At 44.1% G+C, this 19,630-nt stretch overlaps 1 protein-coding gene across 13 annotated transcripts in view; it reads left to right on the forward strand.

The window, feature by feature from the left end:
* The window catches only part of agrn (agrin), a 523,540-nt gene that overhangs the window by 414,577 nt on the left and 89,333 nt on the right, over window positions 1–19,630 (forward strand). For all 13 annotated transcript variants that reach the window (XM_073032309.1, XM_073032310.1, XM_073032315.1 and 10 more), the window contains 6 exons: window positions 4,445–4,590; window positions 5,993–6,098; window positions 11,618–11,725; window positions 13,002–13,166; window positions 16,592–16,735; window positions 18,460–18,584. In XM_073032309.1, the coding sequence (XP_072888410.1) occupies window positions 4,445–4,590; window positions 5,993–6,098; window positions 11,618–11,725; window positions 13,002–13,166; window positions 16,592–16,735; window positions 18,460–18,584 (794 nt within the window). The remainder of the gene's footprint in view (window positions 1–4,444; window positions 4,591–5,992; window positions 6,099–11,617; window positions 11,726–13,001; window positions 13,167–16,591; window positions 16,736–18,459; window positions 18,585–19,630) is intronic.

Genomic DNA, 19,630 nt, shown 5'->3' on the forward strand with positions numbered 1-19,630 from the left:
GATGTTTCCTATGGTAGAAGAGTGTAAGACTGGAGGACACAGCCTCAGAATAGAAGGATGTCCATTTAGAATGGAGATGAGGAACTTCTTTGGCCAGAGAGTTGTTAATCTGTGAAATTCATTGCCACAGGTGACTATAGAGGCCAAGTCATTGGGTATATTTAAGAGAGAAGCTGATAGATTCTTGATTAGTCAGGGCATGAAGGGATACAGGGAGAAGGCAGGAGATAGGGGCTGAGTGGGTCAGCTGTGATGAATTGGTGGAGCAGACTCGATGGGCCAAATGGCCTAATTCTGCTCTGTGTCTTCTGGTCTTATCAGGCTTCAGGAAATGTAAATAGAAGAGTCTGCATTAGATTGTTACTTCTGTTGCAAAAGATTGGGAAAAGATTGAAAGTTTTAAAGCAAATTCTTGTATTAAATCTGTCCTTTGTGTATAGTGTGCTGAAAGCAGAAGTTGTTTAAATTGTGCAATCTCACTTAGTGACAAATGTTAGTTATTTGATATCCAGAGATCGATGTGGCATTGATTTTTCAAGTTTAGTATTAAGTACAGATGTTTGGACAGTTAAATAAAGATTTGTTCCGGGTTGATCATGAAGTGACTAATCCATAAATTAACAGAAAATATGACACTATTCACAGCATTTTAGTATTTAATTAACAAAAATTCTAAATGAAGATTACGAAAATTAACTTTATAATTCCAAACAAGGTTCAGTGCCCAATGCTGAAATTAAGTTCTTGGCTGAGGTGAAGAGATTTTATAAACATATTTATTACTTATTTTATTAGTAATATTCTGTTTTTGTTTTATATTTGTACAATTTGTTGTCTTTTGCCCATTAATTGTTTGTCCACTTTCGTGTACAGTTTTTGTTTCTTTGTATTTACCATGAATGCCTCTTTCTCAAAGCCAACAGGTTTTTGAATGAACAATGAATCTATGTACACTACCTCACTATTTATTTTCTTTTTTTTGCTCTCTTTTTGCACTACTGATTTAATTTTTCTGTATATATTTATTATAATTTATAGCTTTATATTATGTATTGCAATGGTCTGCTGTCATAAAACAACAAATTTCACAATATATGCCAGTGATATTAAACCTGAATCTGATACCGATGCCCGCAAGAGAATGAACCTCAGGGTAGTATATGATTATATATATGCACTTAGATGATAAATCTCCTTTGACCAAGTCTCTGAAGGAAGACTGAACATGAGTAGCAATTGAAATTGAAGGCATGAAGAAATCTAAGAGTAGGAAACCTGAAGCTGTTGTTGAGTTATAGGCTGTTTAATAGCTATTTGATTTGAAATGAGTGTAATTGCAATTTTCATTGTTACATAACACTGCCTGTCATAGGGTTCTATGCTTCAATTCATACATGGCCATAATTTTTTTAAATTCTTTTGCAATTGATAAACACATGTGATTCATCAGATGCTTGAAATCCAGAGCAAAATGCTGGAGGAATTCAACAAGGCAGGCAGCATCTATGGAGAGGAATAAACGATCGAGTTTTTTGGCCAGGTCCCTTCATTAGGACTGGAGAGGAAGGGGAAGGAGTACAAACTCGAAAGTGATAGGTGAAGCCAGGTGGGTGGGGGAGGGAGGATGAGGTAAGAAGCTGGGTGGTGATGGATAGAAAAGGTAAAGGGCTGAAGAAGAAAGAATCTTTTTGGAGATGACAATAGATCATGGGAGAAAGAGAAGGAGGAGGGGTACCAGGGAAGGTGATAGACAGGTGAGTAGAAGAGGTAAGAGACCAGAGTGAGGAATTGAAGAAGAGGGAAGTGGCAGGAGAAAAAAAATACCAGATGTTGGAGAACTCGATGTTCACGCCATCCGGTTTGAGGCTACCCAGACATAATATGAGGTATTGCTCCTGCAAGCTGACGTGGTTATTTTGCAATTGATGTTTATACATAATGTACCTCAACTCTAGTCAAATCTCTATTAAGCCACGGAAGAAAGAGTCAGACAAATGTCTGCAAGCAAGTAAAATGTTAAACTAGAAATGTTCCTGCAACACAACAAATTTGATGATATGTCAGTGATATTAAACCTGGTTGTGAATTCTGAGTTCTGTAAATCTGAAATGAAAAGAAGAGAAATAAATGCACTAGAAACCAGGCAGCCTCTGGCATCTGTGTAGAGAGAAACAGGACTAATCTTTCAGGTCAGCTCTCATTTGTCGTGGCTGATTTTTTAATGAGGAGATATTGATAAATTGTTTCATTACTTTCACATGAATGCAGGTACAGTGAAAAACTGATTTACATGCCATCCATCCAGATCAGATCATTACACAGTACACTAGGACAGTACAAGGGAAACAGTTACAGGCTGCAGAATAAAAGCCAGGTGCAAGGCCATAATACGGCAGATTATGAGATCAAGATTCCCTCTTATCATCAGCACAGAGATTCTGTAGGCAATGGAAATCCAGAGCATCACACACAGAATGCTGGAGGAACTCAGCAGGTCAGGCAGCATCTCGGGAGGGGAATAAACGGTCGACATTTCAGGCCAAGACCCCTCATCGGGATGGGAGGGGAAGGGGGAAGCGTCAGAATAAAAAGGTGGGTGAAGAGGATTGAGGATTAGCTAGAAGGTGATAGGTGGGTAGGAGAGGGAAAACGCTGGAGAAGGATGAAGGGAGAGTGGATTATGGGAGAAAGGGAATGACAGAACCTGGGGGAAGTGTTAGGCAAGTGAGAAGAAAAGTTAAGCGGTCAGAGTGAGGAATAGATGAATAGGATGGGGGGGGATTGGAAAAGAACAAAAGAAAAAATAATTACAGGCAGTCCCTGAGTTACGAACGTCCAACTTACGGACAACTCGTACTTACGAACCAAGGAAAGAGAACGCCGTCTGCCATTTTAAGTCATTGCTGTTGACACTGTGTTGAGTGTTTAACTTTGTATTTGGCTTAAATGTTTCTTAGTAAGATTCACCCTGACCCCCCCCCCCCCGTTCTGGTTGGCTGGTGGCGCAATGAGATCCACGCCGGGCTGGAGCACGGAGGTTCCCGAGTTCAATCCAGTGACAGACCACTCCCGTGCCGGGTTGATGTCGATCCAGTGACTCCCGTACCATCCGTGCCGGGTTGATGTCAAGCTCGCAACTCGACCTCGTAAAAAAAAACACACTGCCACCTCCAGTTTAAATTCCCACACAGAATATTGTGGATGATCAAATCCCCAAACCCAGCACAGCCCCCACTTGTCCCATTCAGTGCGGTGGTCCTTAGGACCCAGCAGACCTCGGGAGCCGCCACCCGCAGTGTTTCTGTTCCATTGATGGGAAGCGATCGCGATTGAAAGTAAAGTGGAAAGAGGTGAAACGCCATCGGTCATTAGAAAAGCGTTAGGCTACAGTCGGTCAACGATCGGAACAATTTTAAAGGATAAAGTGAGAGTAATGGAGCATGTGAAAGGCCGTGCCCCGATGAAAGCTACAGTTATTACTAAGCAACTCAGGGTTTAATTATTGGAATACATACATTTCTTAAGTGTTTTACATGCATAGAAAGGTAAAATATATACTATATACTAAGACAAACGTTTGACTAACTGACGCTAAATGATACTGGATGTACTTGTTCTGACTTAAGTACAAATCTGACTTAAAGACGGACTCAGGAACGGAACTCATACGTAACCCGGGGACTGCCTGTATAAGAAGGGGAAACTGATCTCATGCCATCAGGTTGGAGGCTACCTAGATTGAACTTGAGGTGTATCTTATTGTACTGGGGGGGCATTTATTAATCTTATAACAGCGGGATAGCTACTCTCCTTGAGCCTGGTGCTATGTGCCTTCAAGCCTTTGTATCACCCTTAACCGTTAATTCACTTTCCCAGTTCTGTCTGCAGGTTCCTTGACTTGAGGTATTAGCTTTGGTTTATCTCCCTTCAGACACTGACTAACCTGCTGAGTGTTTCTAGCATTCTCTATTTTTGTTTTGGATAAGACCATAGGAGATAGGAGCAGAATTAGGCCATTCAGCCTGCGAGTCTGCTCTGCCATTCCATCATGGCTGATCCATTTTCCCTCTCCTGCCTTCTTCCTGTAGCCTTTTACACCCTGACTAATCAAGAACCTATCAACCTCCACCAGTACATAAACCAAAATATTACCACATGTCAATTAATAAAAAGTACTTCAAAGTGTATGTAGTCCACAGCACAGGTAAAACAGCTCGTTGTCCTAGTGACGAGACCTCGGTAGTGACGGGGTATTCATTAGTCTCACAGCCTGAGAGAGGAAGCCATTACCCAGTGTGTCAGTCCTAGTCCTGATGGTAGTGGGTCAGAGAGGTTGTGGGATGGGTGGTAGGGATCCTCAGTGCCTCGAGCCCGTGGTATATATCAGTACTGAACCAGTACTCCCAGCCCAATGTTGTTTTCCTTTGCCTCCTTGTTGTGACAGAATGTGGTTCAGGGGGGTCTGGCTCCGGTGACAATAGCGAATGCGAACAGGAGAAGTGCCGGAAATATGGAGGAGTTTGGGATGAGGATTCCGAAGACGGACCTTGTGACTGCGGAATATCATGCCAAGGTGTCCCCTGGTCTCCTGTGAGTAATTACCCCACCATTTCTCATTGCTTCTGCAGGCATCTCAGTAAAATAAGATAAAACCTTGTGTGAAAGTGATTCTCTTATTCTTCCGCTTTGGAAAAAACAAATAGAATGTGATGATTGATGGTAATTCACAGTAGTGTTCCTGCACTTACAAATTACAGCTACCTAATTTCCGAGAAACCTTCAGGCTACGTTGGCATAGAAATTGAAGATTTTTAATTTGATATTTGCATTTTAATGTCTTTTTAATTTGGTCAGCCTTGCTGAATTACACTCTGTGGCCACTTTATCAGGTACTCCCGTACAACTGCTCGTTAATGCAGATATCTAATCAGCCAATCACATGACAGTGACTCAATGCATAAGAGCATGCAGACACGGTCAAGAGGTTCAGTTGTTGTTAAGAATAACCATCAGAATGGGGAAGAAATACAATCTGAGTGATTTTTGACTGTGGAATGATTGTTGGTGCCAGATGGGGCAGTTTGAGTATTTCAGAAACTGCTGATCCCCTGGGAGAACATTTTTTTTTAATAACTGTTGGTGGGATTCTCTAAAGGTTAATTTGCAGGATGAGTCGGTGGTAAGGAAGGTAAATGCAATGTTAGCATTCATTTTGAGGGGACTAGAATATAAAAGCAAGAATGTAATGCTGAAGCTTTATCAGGCACTTGGAGTACCGTGAGCAGTTTTGGGCCCCTTATCTAAGCAAAGATGTGCCGGAACTGGAGAGGGTTCCGTGGATGTTCATGAAAAGGTTCACAGAGATGAAAGAATTAGTGTTCGAGGAGCGTTTGTTGCCTCTGGGCCTGTCCTCGCTGAAATTTAGAAGGGGATAGCTCATTGAGACCTATTGAATGTTGAAAGGCCTAGATAGAGTGTGTGGGGAGAGGGTGTTTCCTATATAGAGTGTGTGGGGGAGTCTCAGACCAGAGACCAGAGCCTCAGAATGCAAGGATGTCCCTTTAGAACAGTGATGAGGAGAAATTTTTTTTACCAGAGGGTAGTGAATCAGTGGAATTCATTGCCACAGACGGCTGTGGAGGACAAGTCATTGGGTATATTTAAAGCGGAGGTTGATAAGGTCTTGATTAGTCAGGGCGTCAAAGATTGTGGGGGAAGGCAGGAGAGTGGGGTTGAGAGAGATAATAAGTCAGTGCAGACTCGATGGCCAAATGGCTTAATTCAGCTTCTATGTCTTATGGGATAGTGCTCACTGTTAACACCTTGCAGAGTGTGAAACAGACATCCTTTTATTTGTGCCAAGAATTTTCTTGTTCAAGGCTTTGTTTTTAAACTCCGCCGGGAGGGCTGAGCTCTCACAGTTCCTCAGTGCTTCCTCTTCTTAACAGCCGTGTTTTTTTCTCTCTTTGACTGCCTGTCTTTCTCTGCCTAGGTCTGTGGGTCTGACGGGGTGACCTACGACAACGAATGCACACTGAAGTTGACGCGCTGTAAGCTTAGAAAGGACCTTCACGTTATCGTGCCCAGCTCCTGCAAGGGTAAGCCTTTCATCAGAGCTCGAGGTCTCCTGCACAAACACGCACACACACACCTGCGCTCACATCACAAAACACACACACACATGCACGCACGCACACTCACACACACACACACACACACACACACACACACACACACACACACACACACACACACACACACACACACACACACACACACACACACACACACACACACACACACACACACACACACCTGTGCTCACATCACAAAACACACACACGCCTGTGCTCACATCACAAAACACACACACACATGCACGCACGCCCCACACACACACACACACACGCACACACACACATGCACGCACGCCACACACACACACACACACACACACACACACACACACACACACACACACACACACACACACACACACACACACACACACACACACACCACTCACAAACACGTACATATATACAGCACACACTCACACTACTATAATCTGACACTCACCCACACCAAATGAGGTGTGATATTTAAACTTAATACCATTCCCGTGAAATCTCCGCAAAACTTGAACTGATGTTTTCTTTTGTAATGATATGCTATGGTACAATGACAATTGATAAGTAATTCAACACACTGATGATCTCCAGGGACATAATCCCAGTGTGTTCCAGTCATTACCTGTCAGCTAAAGCTCTTAATACAGGTATAATGGCCATCTGGTACCACTGAGTCACAATCTGCTCATGACGCTTTCATTTACACCACTCCATCGAACATCAGCTGATCCCCGATCTCCTCACTGGACAGTTCTGTGTTACTTCTTGCAAAATCACCTTTTTACCAGCATACATTCAGGAATCTGACATTGAATTAATTTGTCAGTCTGAAATATCTACTGAAATGGAGAAACGGCAGCTGAAGATTTTACTGAGAGCTTCCTCAGTGTCTTAGACAGTGATCTGGTTAGAGTAGTAGAGACAGAGTTATCATCATCATTATGTGCTATGTCATTTGACATAGGAAATCATGATTGTTTTTGGCAAATTTTTCTGAAGGAGTGGTTTGCCATTACCTTCTTGTGGGCAGTGTCTTATGCATGCCATCATGGCTGGAAATCCAGAACAACACACACAAAGTGGTGAACTCAGCAGGTCAGGCAGCATCTATGGAAAAGAGTAAACAGTTGACCTTTCATGCCAAGACCCGTCATCAGGACTGGAAAGGAAAGGGAGAAATCAGAGTAAGAAGGTGGGGATGGGGAGGAAGAAGTGCAAGGTGGTAGGTGAAACTGGGAGAGCAGGTGGGGTGAAGTAAAGAGCTGGGAAGTTGATTAGTGAAAGAGATAAAGGGCTGGCAAAGTGGGAATCTGACAGGAGAGGACAGAAGTCCATGGAAGAAAAGGGAAGGGGGAGGAGCAGCAGAGGGAGGTGATGGCCAGGTAAGGAGATAAGGTGAGAGAGGGAAACAGGTATGTGGAATGGTGAAGGAGAGGAGGAGGGACAGTTACCGGAAGTTTGAGATATCGATGGTCATACCATCAGGTTGGAGGCTATCCAGACAGAATATAAATTGTTGTTCCTCCACCCTAAGTGTGGCCTCATCACAGCAGTGGAGGACGCCATGGACTGACATGTTGGAATGGGAATGGGAAGTAGAATTGAAACGGGTGGCCACTAATCCCGTTTGATGTGGCAGCTGGAGTGAAGGTACTCGACAAAGCGGTCTCCCAGTCTACGTCGGGTCTCACCAATATACAGGAGGCCACACCAGGAGCACCGGACACAGTAGATAACCCCAACAGACTCACAGGGGAAGTGTCACCTCACCTGGAAGAACTGTTTGGGGACCTGAATGGTAGTGAGGGAGGAGGTGTAGGGGCAGGTGTGGCATCTGTTAATGCTTACAAGGATAAGTACAGGAGGGATGAATGAACAAGGGAGTCGCATAGGGGGTGATCCCTGCAGGAAGCAGAATGTGGTGGGTGGGTGGGAAAGGTGTGTTTGATATGGCATCAATAGTGAAAATGAGACAACTGGGGTCAGGGAACTTAAAGTCATTGGAAAGAACAAGAGTGTGTGAAGTGTCATGGATATTGGTCGGAAGCGACTAAACTGGCGGGAATAGAACAGAGTCAAGGTATGCAGTGACTGGAATGATAATTTAAACGTTTGTTGATGCTGGAGGCAGAAAGAATTATTAACATTAATTACCTCATCAAACTGTGTGGTCAACTCTAGCCCAATAGTCAATACTCCAAAATTGATAATCACATCTTTAGCTTCCATGTCCCTGATTTCTGTGGATATCCCCAACAATATTTCATCTTTTCACTTTGTAAAGATACTGTTTAAAGTCCACATGGTTGAATATCTCCTTTCTTGCTCAGTGACATCTGGACTGTTTTACAACTTCTTAGGTACTAATGTGAATGTAAATTAATGTGGTGAACTCAGTGATGCATTTTGTTAGGTATATCACTGGCGTAATTAAAACCCAGTGCGAGAAAACAAAACATTTGGAGAAATAATTAGTTAATTTATTGATTTATAAAAAGGATTCCTGTTTGAGGGGATGCTGATAATAATGCCTCTTTAAACAAATCTATTATTTGAGTAAATTAGCAAAGTGTCAGGTGTGAAAGGATTAAGTATTATCAGATATAAAGTGAATTTTATGATCAATTTATGGACTTTAGTCTCTTCCAAACTCAGTGGAAAGAACATTCACCTTATCTATACCCCTCATAACTTTACATATCCCTATCAAATCTACCCTCATTTTCCAACACTCCTGGGAATAAAGTCCTAACCTATTCAACCTTTCCCTATAACTCGGGTCCTGGACGTTGCCAGAGCGTGAGGACTTAAGTTTTAAGGGAAGGTTGAATAGGTTAGGACTTTATTCTTGCGAGTTTCACATATTGCGGGGAGATTTGATAGAAATATACAAAATTGTGAGGGGTATGGATAGGGTAAATGCAAGCTGAGGTTGGGTGAGACTAGAACTAGGGATTATGGGTTAAGGGTGAAAGGTGAAATGTTTAAGGGGAACATCAGGGGAACTTCTTCACTCGGAGGGTGGTGAGGGTGTGGAATGAGCTAGTGGATGTTAGTTTGATTTCAACATTTAAAAGAAGTTTGGACAAGTACATGGATGGGATGTGTATGGAAGGCTATGATCCGGGTGCAGGTCAATGGGACGAGACGGGCCAATGGTTTGACGCAGACTAGATGGGCTGAAGGGCCTGTTATTTTGCTGTGGTGTTCTATAACTCTATGAGTGTCCAATGCCCCTCCATAATACACTGTCCAGATTATTGGTAGGATTGCGTGTTTGAACACATCCCAAGGAGATGGTCTGCCAATCTGTTCCTGAGAATTGGCCTCAAGATCAGAGATGGAAACGGCAGCTTGTTTCTGGCTTGTCAGTCTTTCCTGGGTCGGCCTTCACTCATCCTGTTGTTGTTGGTCTGGAATATGATTTGAAGAACAGATGGGTCTGGGAGTTACCAGGATCGACTGAGCCCCTCTGTAAGTTGTTTAACACGCTATAAAATGAGACCGCATGACTGAACCAAAGCGGGGACACAAAAGCAGTGCAAAGCCCTGAGAAACTAGTTTGTCAGTGATCACCAAGCACCGCTGTCTGTAAAGAATTTGTACATTCTCCCTGTGACTGTGTGAGTTTCCTCCGGGTGCTCCAGTTTCCTCCCACAGTCCGAAGACGCACGGATTTGGGTTACTATGTTGTGGGCACGCGATGTTGGTGCCAGAAGCATGCTGGCACAATTTGAATTGGCACAAACACTGTACATTTCGATGTACATATGGCAAATAAAAAGAGTTTTAATTTTTAGGGTGCCTCAGTGGCACTGCAGTTAATGCAACAGTATTACAGCTTGGGGCATTAGAGTTCAGAGCTCAATTCCATCATCTCCTGTAAGAAAGATTGTGGGTTTCCTCAGGGTGCTCCGGTTCTGTCCCATAGTCCAAAAGGTTAATTGGTCATTGTAGATTGTCCTGTGATTAGGCTGGGGTTAAATTGGGGGTTGCTGAGCGGTGCAGTCGGTAGGCCAGAAGGGTCTGTTCTGCACTGTATCTCTAAGTAACTAATCAGGGAGAAGTGTTTTAACAGAGTATAAATTATCAGGCTGGTGACTAATTGGAGGCTATTTGGGACTATTACTCACCACTAGCAGTCTCTTGTACAAAAAACCCAATTTAAACCAAAAACTGATTCTCTGTGAAGTGTGAGGGAGCCACACCAACTTTTACAAATCAGTGCTGACTGAACTCTCCAAAAATGCAGAAAGTGGAAGGTAATCACATAAGTAATGTGCATTTAATCAACCTGTTTCTTACAGCAGAGGGATTGTCAAGGTTAATTAGCAGCAAATTACACAATCATCTCCACCTTGGCTGGTTAAAGTACAACCAACATATCAAACATTTCTGTTTATTTAGACATATAACTCAGAATAGGTCCTTTCATTCCCACTCCTTCCTTCACTCCCTCCCCTCCTTCATTCCCCCTCCTCTCCCCTCCCAAGATCTGAGGGACAAACGCAGCCTGATGGCACCAGCTCCCTGTCAGTCTGGAAGGGTTAGGTCAAAGGGTCTGTTTCTGTGCTGGATGAGTCAATGACTGCTGTCCTCCCTCTAGTCTCACTCCTAGCCCTTTCTCCCCTCATCTCCCTTGCAATCCTTTCCCTCCCCTCCCCTCCTCTCACCTACATTCCCTCTACCTCGCTCTCTCCCCCCACTCCTTCTCCACTCCCCTCCCTCCCTCCCTCCTATCATCTACTCCCCCCCCCCCACCTTTCCCCTCCCCAGGTGTTGCTATGGCAATGCCCGGCAGCCTCTCCTCTCTCCAATATTTCCCTTCTCCTGGTGCCATTCCAACTCCAAAACTCTCACACAAAATGATGTGAAGACAGAGTTATAATCTTATTTTTCACATGGCGGAGGATCCAATAGAGTAGGGGATGGTGAGAGGCCAGTGGTTCGGAAAGGACCTGAGGGGAATTCCTCCTCACAGGTTATGGTTGATACACACTCTCAGCATCTGGCCAAGACATAGAAAGATGCAGATGTATTGCAGGGAAATGGGATTGGTTCGTATGGGTGCAGCAGTTAGCATGGTATTATGGGCAGTGTGGCCCATGACCCTGTGATCTGATTTCTCCGAAACCTGTGAATTAAAGGTAGAGATTTGCTTTATTTGTCACGAATGCATCGAAACATCAAAACACTGTGCAATGCGTTGTTTGTGTCACCACAGTCCGAGAATCGGCTGCCAAAAGGACCAGTTCCACGCTGTATCTCTAAATAAACTACCTTACTAACGCTAACCTGCACGTGTTTGGACTGTGGGAGGAAAGCCACACGGTCATGGGGAGAACGTACACATTCATTGCAGACAATGGTGGGATCGAACCCTGTTTGGTCACTGCCGGTGCTGTGAAATGTTATGCTAACCACTTTGCTACCGAGCCGCCATTATTTATTGCCTGTTTATTCAAACTCTTCTCCTCTTCCCGCAGATGCACTTCCAGCGTCCGTCCCGGAGCAACACTGTAGTAAGTCCGTGTACGGCTGTTGTCTGGACAACATTACTGCTGCCCAGGGGGTTGGCCTGGCAGGATGCCCAAGTAAGTCCTTTCACTTTAACACATAGCGTAGCGGTTAGTGTAAGACTTGACAGTGCCAGTAATCCAGGTTCGATTCCCGCCATTGCTTGTAGGGAGTTTGTACCTGTGACCCCACTGGTTTCCAAAGACATACAGGTTAACTGGTCACATGGGTGTAACTGGGCACCGCGGGCTCGTTGGGCTGGAAGGGCCTGTTGCTGTGCTGTATCTCTAAATGAATAAAATATATAAACAGAGCAACCAGCTGCTCGTGGCTGGCTCTTGTGCCAACCAGATGGTTCCTGCTACTTTCGAAAACTCTTCCAGTTCTCTGCTTGGCAACATATATGCCCATCCTTGCAGTCTAGAGCATAGAATGTTATAGAGCGGTACAGGCCATTCGGCCCATACTGTTGTGCTGACCTTTCAACCTACTCTACGATCAATCTAACCCTTCCCCCCACGTAGCCCTCCATTTTTCTATCCGGAAAGTTTATCAAACTAATTTCCCTGTTAACCAGTTCATTTGCCGTTCCAATGATTCAATTTTTTGCCCGAACTACAGAAGATTTTTATTTTGACTCCTATTATGGTTAAAAATATAGTCTTGAGTTTAGGGAGTACTGCATACAGTTCTTATCCTCTCCTTTATAGGAAGGATGTTGTGGCTTTAGAGAGGGTGCAGAAGAGGTTTACCAGGGTGCTGCCTGGATTAGAAGGCTGTGCTATAACGAGAGGTTGGCCAAACTTGGGCTGTTTTCTCTGGAGCGGTGGGGACTGAGGGGAGATTTGATAAAGGTTTATAACATTTTGAGAGGCATGGATAGAGTAGACAGACAGAATCTTTTTCCCAGGGTTGAAATGTCTAATACCAGAGGGCATGCATTTAAGGTGAGAGGGGGTAATTTCAAAGGAGATGTGAGGGGGCAAGTTTTATTACACAGGGAGTGGTGGACTCCTGGAATGTGCTGCCTGGGGGAGATTTTTAATAGACATTTAGATAGGCATATGAGTGTGAGGAAAATGGAGGAATATGGACATTGTGTAGGCAGAAGGGATTAGTTTAGTTGGCCATTTGATTACTAGTTTAATTGGTTCTGTAAAATGTTGTGGGTCAAAGGGCCTGTTCTTTTGTTGTACTGTTCTATGTCCTACGATCTATTATGTTTACTTTTTTCCCAATCTTCAGAAAATTTTTATTTTGACTCCTATCGAGGTTCAAAATGTCATCCCAAATAATTTCAGGTGCATAACCAGGCAGCAACTGGCAAATATTTCTTTATTGTGACCGTTGCAGGTACCTGTGAGTGTAATAGGTACGGATCGTACAGTGAAACTTGTAATCCCAGCACGGGTCAGTGCTCCTGCAAACCGGGTGTGGGAGGGTTAAAATGTGACCGCTGCGAACCTGGATTCTGGAACTTCCGAGGCATCGTCATCGATGAGAAAAGCGGATGTACCCGTAAGTGGATCGACAAGTCTTTAATCAGTATCAGCTTTAATATCACCGGCATACGTTGTGAAATTCGTTGTTTTGCAGCAGCAGTACATTGCAATTCCTAATTTAAAAAACACATAAATTACATTATATATAATATGAGTACAAGCTGGCAGGTGATACGCGAGATCGGGGAAAGCTTATCCTCCTTCCCCTCCCCAATCTTATTCTAGAACAAGGTACGTGAGCCTCAGGACTCACACCACCATGTTCAGTTGAACCAAAGGGCATAACGTCACTCAGCTTCACTTCATTGAAGTGTTCTCACTATCAAGGACTCTTCATATCGTGTTCTCAATATTTATTGATTCTTTATTTATTATTATTGTTTCTTCTTTTGTATTTGCACAGTTTGTTGTCTTCTGCACTCTGGTGAATGCCTCAGTTGGACAGCCTTTCACTGATTCTATTATCGTTACTATTCTTCAGATTTATTGATTACACCCACAAGAAAATGAATCTCAGAGTTGTATATGGTGACATATATGTACTTAGATAATAAAATTTACTTTGAATTTTGATTTCTTCCCTCTTCCTCTGCAGTCCTGATGAAGGGTCTCAGCCATAAGCATCAACTGTTTATTCCTCTCCACAGGTGCTCTGGATTTCCAACATCTGCAGAATCTCAAACAAGAGAATATTTGCAGATGCTGAAAATCCAAATAATATGCAGGAGATGCTGGAGGAGCTCAGCATGCGAGGGAGCATCTGTAGAAAAGAGTAAACAGTTGTGGCTTCGGGTCTAAGAAGGAGGGTATTAGAGATGACAGCGGGGGAGCAGTGAGAGAGGCATTCACTGAACTCTCATCGAAGAGAAGATTTTAATTTCTTCCGTGTGGGCATCCCTGGAAGAGACTTTGCAGTGTAGTAATCAAATCACAATCAGGAGAAAATCTGCAGAACGCTAGGAGTCAAAGTAACCCACACAAAATGCTGGTGGAACTCAGCAGCCAAGGCAGCATCTATCGAAAAGAGTAAACGGTTCTGATGAAGGGTCTCGGCCCGAAACGTTGACCATTTACTCTTTCCCATAGACGCTGCCCGGCCTGCTGAGCTCCTCCAGCATTTTGTGTGTTTTAATCTGCAAAATCTTGTGTTTATGATTGTGTTCCTGTTTACCAAACAGTGACATCACGAGAAAGTAGCAGCGGGACCTCTGATGGGTTGAAATTCCTTTGAACAGTAATGTTTTGCAATCTCCCACCATTTAAAATTCCCTCAACACTTATCCATGGAGCACTGCGCTCGTAAGCTAACGACTAATAGGTGGGGGCAGTACGGTAGCGTCAGGGGTGGGGAGGGTTGGCACAGTAGTATAGCGGTTAGCCTAATGCTATTACAGTGCAAACTAAAATTAATCTTGAAGAATCAGTGGTGAAATTGAAAGAAGTAAAGTTGTCTGTAGTTCAGGATTTGATTTTATTTACAGTCGGCCCCCCTTATCCGTGGGGGATTGGTTCCGAGAACCCCCTGCGGATACCAAAAAACGTGGATGCTCAAGTCCCTTATTGAAAATAAGGTGGAAGTAATAAAGCGATCGGAAAGGGGTGAATCGCCATCGGTCACTGGAAAAGCGTTAGGCTACAGTCGGTCAACAATCGGAACAATTTTAATGGAGCATGTGAAAGGCCCTGCCCCGATGAAAGCTACAATTATTACTAAGCAACGCAATGGTTTAATTATTGAAATACGTATGTTTCTTAAGTGTTTTGTATGCGTAGAAAGGTAAAATATGTGCTATATACTAAGAAAAACGTTTGGCTGACGCTAAACAATGCCAGAAGTACCTGTTCCGACTTCAAATCTGACTTAAAGATGGACTCAGGAATGGAACTCATTCATAACCCGGGGACTGCCTGTACTTTTAAGTCATTTCTAGATTACTTATAATACCTAATACAATGTAAATGCTATGTAAATGGTTGTTATACCGTATTGTTTAGGGAATAATGACAAGAAAAAATAGTCTATACATGCTCAAACAACGAGTGCTGGAGAGAGAACTTCCGGGTTTTCCCGATCCGCGGTTGGTTGAATCCGCACATGCAGAATCCGTGGATAAGGAGGGCCGACTGTACTTACTGAGATATAGCATGGAACAGACCCTTCCAGTCCTTCGAGCTGTGCCGCCTAGCAACCCACCGCTTTAATCCTAGGCTGATCTCGGGACAATTTACAATCGCCAGTTACCCTACCAACCAGAACGTCTTTGGACTGAAGGTGGAAACTGGAGCATCAAGAGGAAGTCCTCTCGGTCATGGGGAGAACATACAGATTCCGTACAGGGAGCGGGGGAGAATTTACTGTAAAGCTTTGTGCTTGCCGCTACGCTGCCATGCCCCCCCCCCCACCCCTCACGCTGCCTGCCGTGTGGGTATGCTATGTTGGCGCCAGAAACAAGACATCACTCAGAGTAGCGCAGCGCTTGGTGTGACGCTGTAAAGCTCAGGGTCAGCTGAAAGTCAATCGCCGTCTGTAAAGGTGTTTCTTTGTCCTTCCAGTGAGCACATGCCTTTCCTCCGAGTGCTCCGGTTTCCTCCCACAGTCCAAAGACTTGCTGGTTGGTGGGTTAGACCATAAGTCCAGAAGATTTAGGAGCAGAATTAGGCCATTTGGCCCATTGAGTTTGCTCCACCATTTCATCATGGCTGATCCATTTTCCTCTCAATCCCAATTCTCTGTCTTCTCCCTGTATCCCTTCTTGGCCCGACTAATCAAGAATCTCCCAACCTCTGCCTTAAATATACATACAGGCGGCCTCCACAGCTGCACGTGGCAAAGAATTCCACAGATTCACCACAAGTTGGTCATTGAAAGTTGTCCTGTGAGTAGGCGGGTTGCTGGACGCTGTGGCTGGTTGGGCTGGAAGGGACTGTCCTGCACTGTATCTCTGCGTAAATAAATAAACCACTCGTGAGTGACACTTGCGGGCTGCCTCCAGCACAATCCTTGCTGATTTGATTTGACACAGATAACACATTTCATTGTATGTTTTGATGTACGTGTGACAAATGAAGCTAATCTTTAAAATCTTTGTTGTTTAACTAAGATAAAGACAGAGAATTGAAAGTGTCTGGCGTGTGCGTTATGTTTTGTAACTTCAAAACATCAAACTAATTCAGAGGAAGACACGGGGGTCCAGGAATGCAGTCTAACTCCGTGTTTACTACAAGCGCACACGCATCACATGGTAGCGTGATGACATTTGCAATCCATGTATTTTTACATATAACCATAATGAATTAAATAAATAACAAAGAATGCTTAATCAAACAATATCTTTACAAGATTACTCAAGTATTACTGAAACATTAAATACACTGCTATGTGCTACCGATGCCTTTGTTATAGCTGCAGTAACACATCTTGTTTCTCTCTTCCTTCCGCAGCGTGTAACTGTGACCCGCTTGGGTCTGTTCGGGATGACTGTGAGCAAATGACGGGACTCTGCTCCTGTAAGGCAGGGATCAGCAGAATGAAGTGTAACCAATGTCCCGATGGCAGTAAGCTGGGCCCGAACGGATGCGATCAAGGTGAAAACACTGATTCATACAGAGAGACCATTCAGCACAACTTCTCATTCATTTAGAACAGAGATGAGGAGCAATTTCTCGCTGAAGTTTAGAAGAATGAGGGGGATCTCATTGAGATCTACCAAATATTGAAAGACCTAGAGTGGATGTGGAGACGATTTTCCTAGAGTGCAGGAGTCTAGCACCAGCGGGCACAGGCTCAGAATAGAGGGATGTCCATTTAGAACAGGAATGAGGGGGAATGTCTTCAGCCAGACAGTGGTGAATCTGTGGAATTCATTGTCACAGACGGCTGAGGAGACCATGTGTGGGCACATGGACGATAGAAAAATGGAGGGCTATGTGGAAGGGAAAGGTTAGATTGATCGGAGTATGTTAAAAGGTCAACACAACATCTTAGGCAAAGGGCCTGTATTATTCTATGTTCTCCGCAATATGTTATGTTATGTGCCAAGTCGTATGATGTGGGTGATCCTGGTCTTTCCATGACCATGACTGTTCTTGGTAAATTTTTCTATTGAACTGGTTTGCCATTGCCTTCTGAGCAGTGTCTTTACAAGATGGGTGACCCCAGCCATCACATAACCAGGACCTGTGACACATACCAGCTGCTCATACGACCATCCACCACCTCCTCCCATGACCCTGATCAGGGAGCTAAGCAGCTGCTACACCTTGCCCAAGGGTGACCTGCAGGCTAGCAGAGGGAAGGAGGGCCTTACCCCTCTTTTGGTAGAGTCACGTCACTCAGAGTGCAGAGCAAAGAGAGTGACAAAAGAGAGTGCAGTGCAGGCAGACAGTAGGTGGATTATGAGGTCAAGAGCCTTTTATCGTACTCAGGATCTATTCAGTAGTCCTGTAACAGTGGGATACTGAGACATTGGGTAACTTTGCTGCCCAAAGACAGAACTCCTGGCAACAGTGTAGTGGTTAGCTTAAGTCTATTACAGTGCCAGTGACCCGGGTTCAAATCCCGCTGCTGCCTGCAGGGAGTTTGTAATTCTCCCTGTGATCGTGTGGGTTTCCTCCCACAGTCCAAAGTCGTACGGGTTGGTAGGTTAATTGGTCACATGGATGTAAATGAGCTTGTTGGGCTGGAGGGCCTGTTACTGCACCGTCTCTCTGGATAAACACTCGGAGAGTCAGAGTGATACAGAGGCAGCAAGGAACCAGACTACGGAACCCTACAAACAGCAGTAAAAATGACCCAGAGGATCAATGGGGTCTCCCTCCCCCTATTTGTAACGTTTGCTGCGAGTGTTGTGGACTAAAGGCCTGAGGCATTGTTGCAGATTCCTACCCGCATCCTACAATGGCTTTGATCCACGACCATCAGGTACAGGAGCATCAGAATAGGACTGACAGACTGGGTAACAGGCTGTGAGGCTAATGAACACCCTGTCACCACCAAGGTCTCATCACTAGGACAGTGAGATGCTTACTGTTTATCTGTGCTGCATTGTTCAGGTGTATTTTGAATTCTACAGTACTGTGCAAAAGAATTAGGCGCAGTAGCTATATATACGTGCCTGAGAGTTTTGCACAGAACAGTATTTTATACAGTATGAAATAGTAATAATCTGTTTGATATGCTGTGTGTGATATACATTTTATGGGTCCAGTGGAATATTGCTTCATTTCATTGTATATATGTACAGTCAGATAACAATAAACTTGAACTTGAAGGCAGAGCTGAATTAAGTTGGCGTTCTATCTTCCCACAGACCCGTCTATTTCCCAGACCTGCGACGATGTTGTTTGTCAGTACGGAGCAACTTGTGTGCAGAGTGTTGGACGAGCTTATTGTGAATGTCCCTCTTCCATCTGCCCGAAAGATAAACAGTTCAAGGTAAAGTCATTCATCACTGGGTACATCGCTGTGTTACCCTTCACTACACTGTGTTACGGCAGTTAGTTTCACGTTGTTTATTAATTGGGAATACAGTCTTCTTCTTCTTCTTCTTCTTCCTAAGCCCATCACCCCTACTGTGGCATAGGCCGCCAGCAGCAGCTCGCCAGAGTCTGCAGTCCGCGGCTTCCTCTTTCACCACACAGCTTCATTAGTCTTCTACGTGAAGATCCGTCCTCTCCCCAGGGATGAGGTATTCGGAGCTTCTGTTGGTGTTCCTCTAGCTCTGGGTTTTTATGGGATGGAGTTACTACCCTCTCCAACCCTCTCCCTTTCACAGTGAAGTTTGTGACCGTCCATGGCGGAGTTGGGAATACTGTGGAACCTGGTTAAATCGGGACCCACTGGGACCAGTACAGCTTGTCCCAGATGAGCAGCGGCCCCAATTACCTGAAGTTTCATGGACCCGAATCCTTATCTTCCATCCTTCTGTTTTTGGGATGTGCCCTGTTGTCCCACATGTAATGACCATTCTTCTCACAGTTTGTCTTGCTGATGTATCAAGCGTTCAGTTGTAGGTTTCAGTACTCTGTTATCCCTGCCAGCTGATGGTGAGTGGTGTTTAGCAGGTGTCTTTTAATTTGGTCCTATAGGGTAGTTTTTTTCGGCTAGTGTCAAATCTTTTCATGACATCTTGGCAAGCGTCTTAAATTTTTTGAAGTCAAAATAAAAAACGTAATTGTCAAAAATCACTGCTTTCTGAATCAGCGTCTGTTGGCCCAAATTGATAACATCACACAAATAAATGCAATTGATGTTATTTAAAAAGTGTTCCCTCTAAGCACAATGCAGTGTCTAACGGCCACACAAGTGCACGCAATTGACACTAGTTAGAAACTGTACAGCGACAGTCCCCTGTCCCATTTAAGCAACTTTGTGTCCCAAGGAAGTGAAGAGAAACAAAGCTATTTTCTCAATTAATTTTTGACCTTTAAGAATTGTTTGGCTGGCTGGTGGTGGAGTGACATCAGCACCGGACTCCGGAA

The sequence above is a fragment of the Hemitrygon akajei genome, chromosome 29 (genome assembly GCF_048418815.1).
Source record: "Hemitrygon akajei chromosome 29, sHemAka1.3, whole genome shotgun sequence".
Taxonomy (NCBI): domain Eukaryota; kingdom Metazoa; phylum Chordata; class Chondrichthyes; order Myliobatiformes; family Dasyatidae; genus Hemitrygon; species Hemitrygon akajei.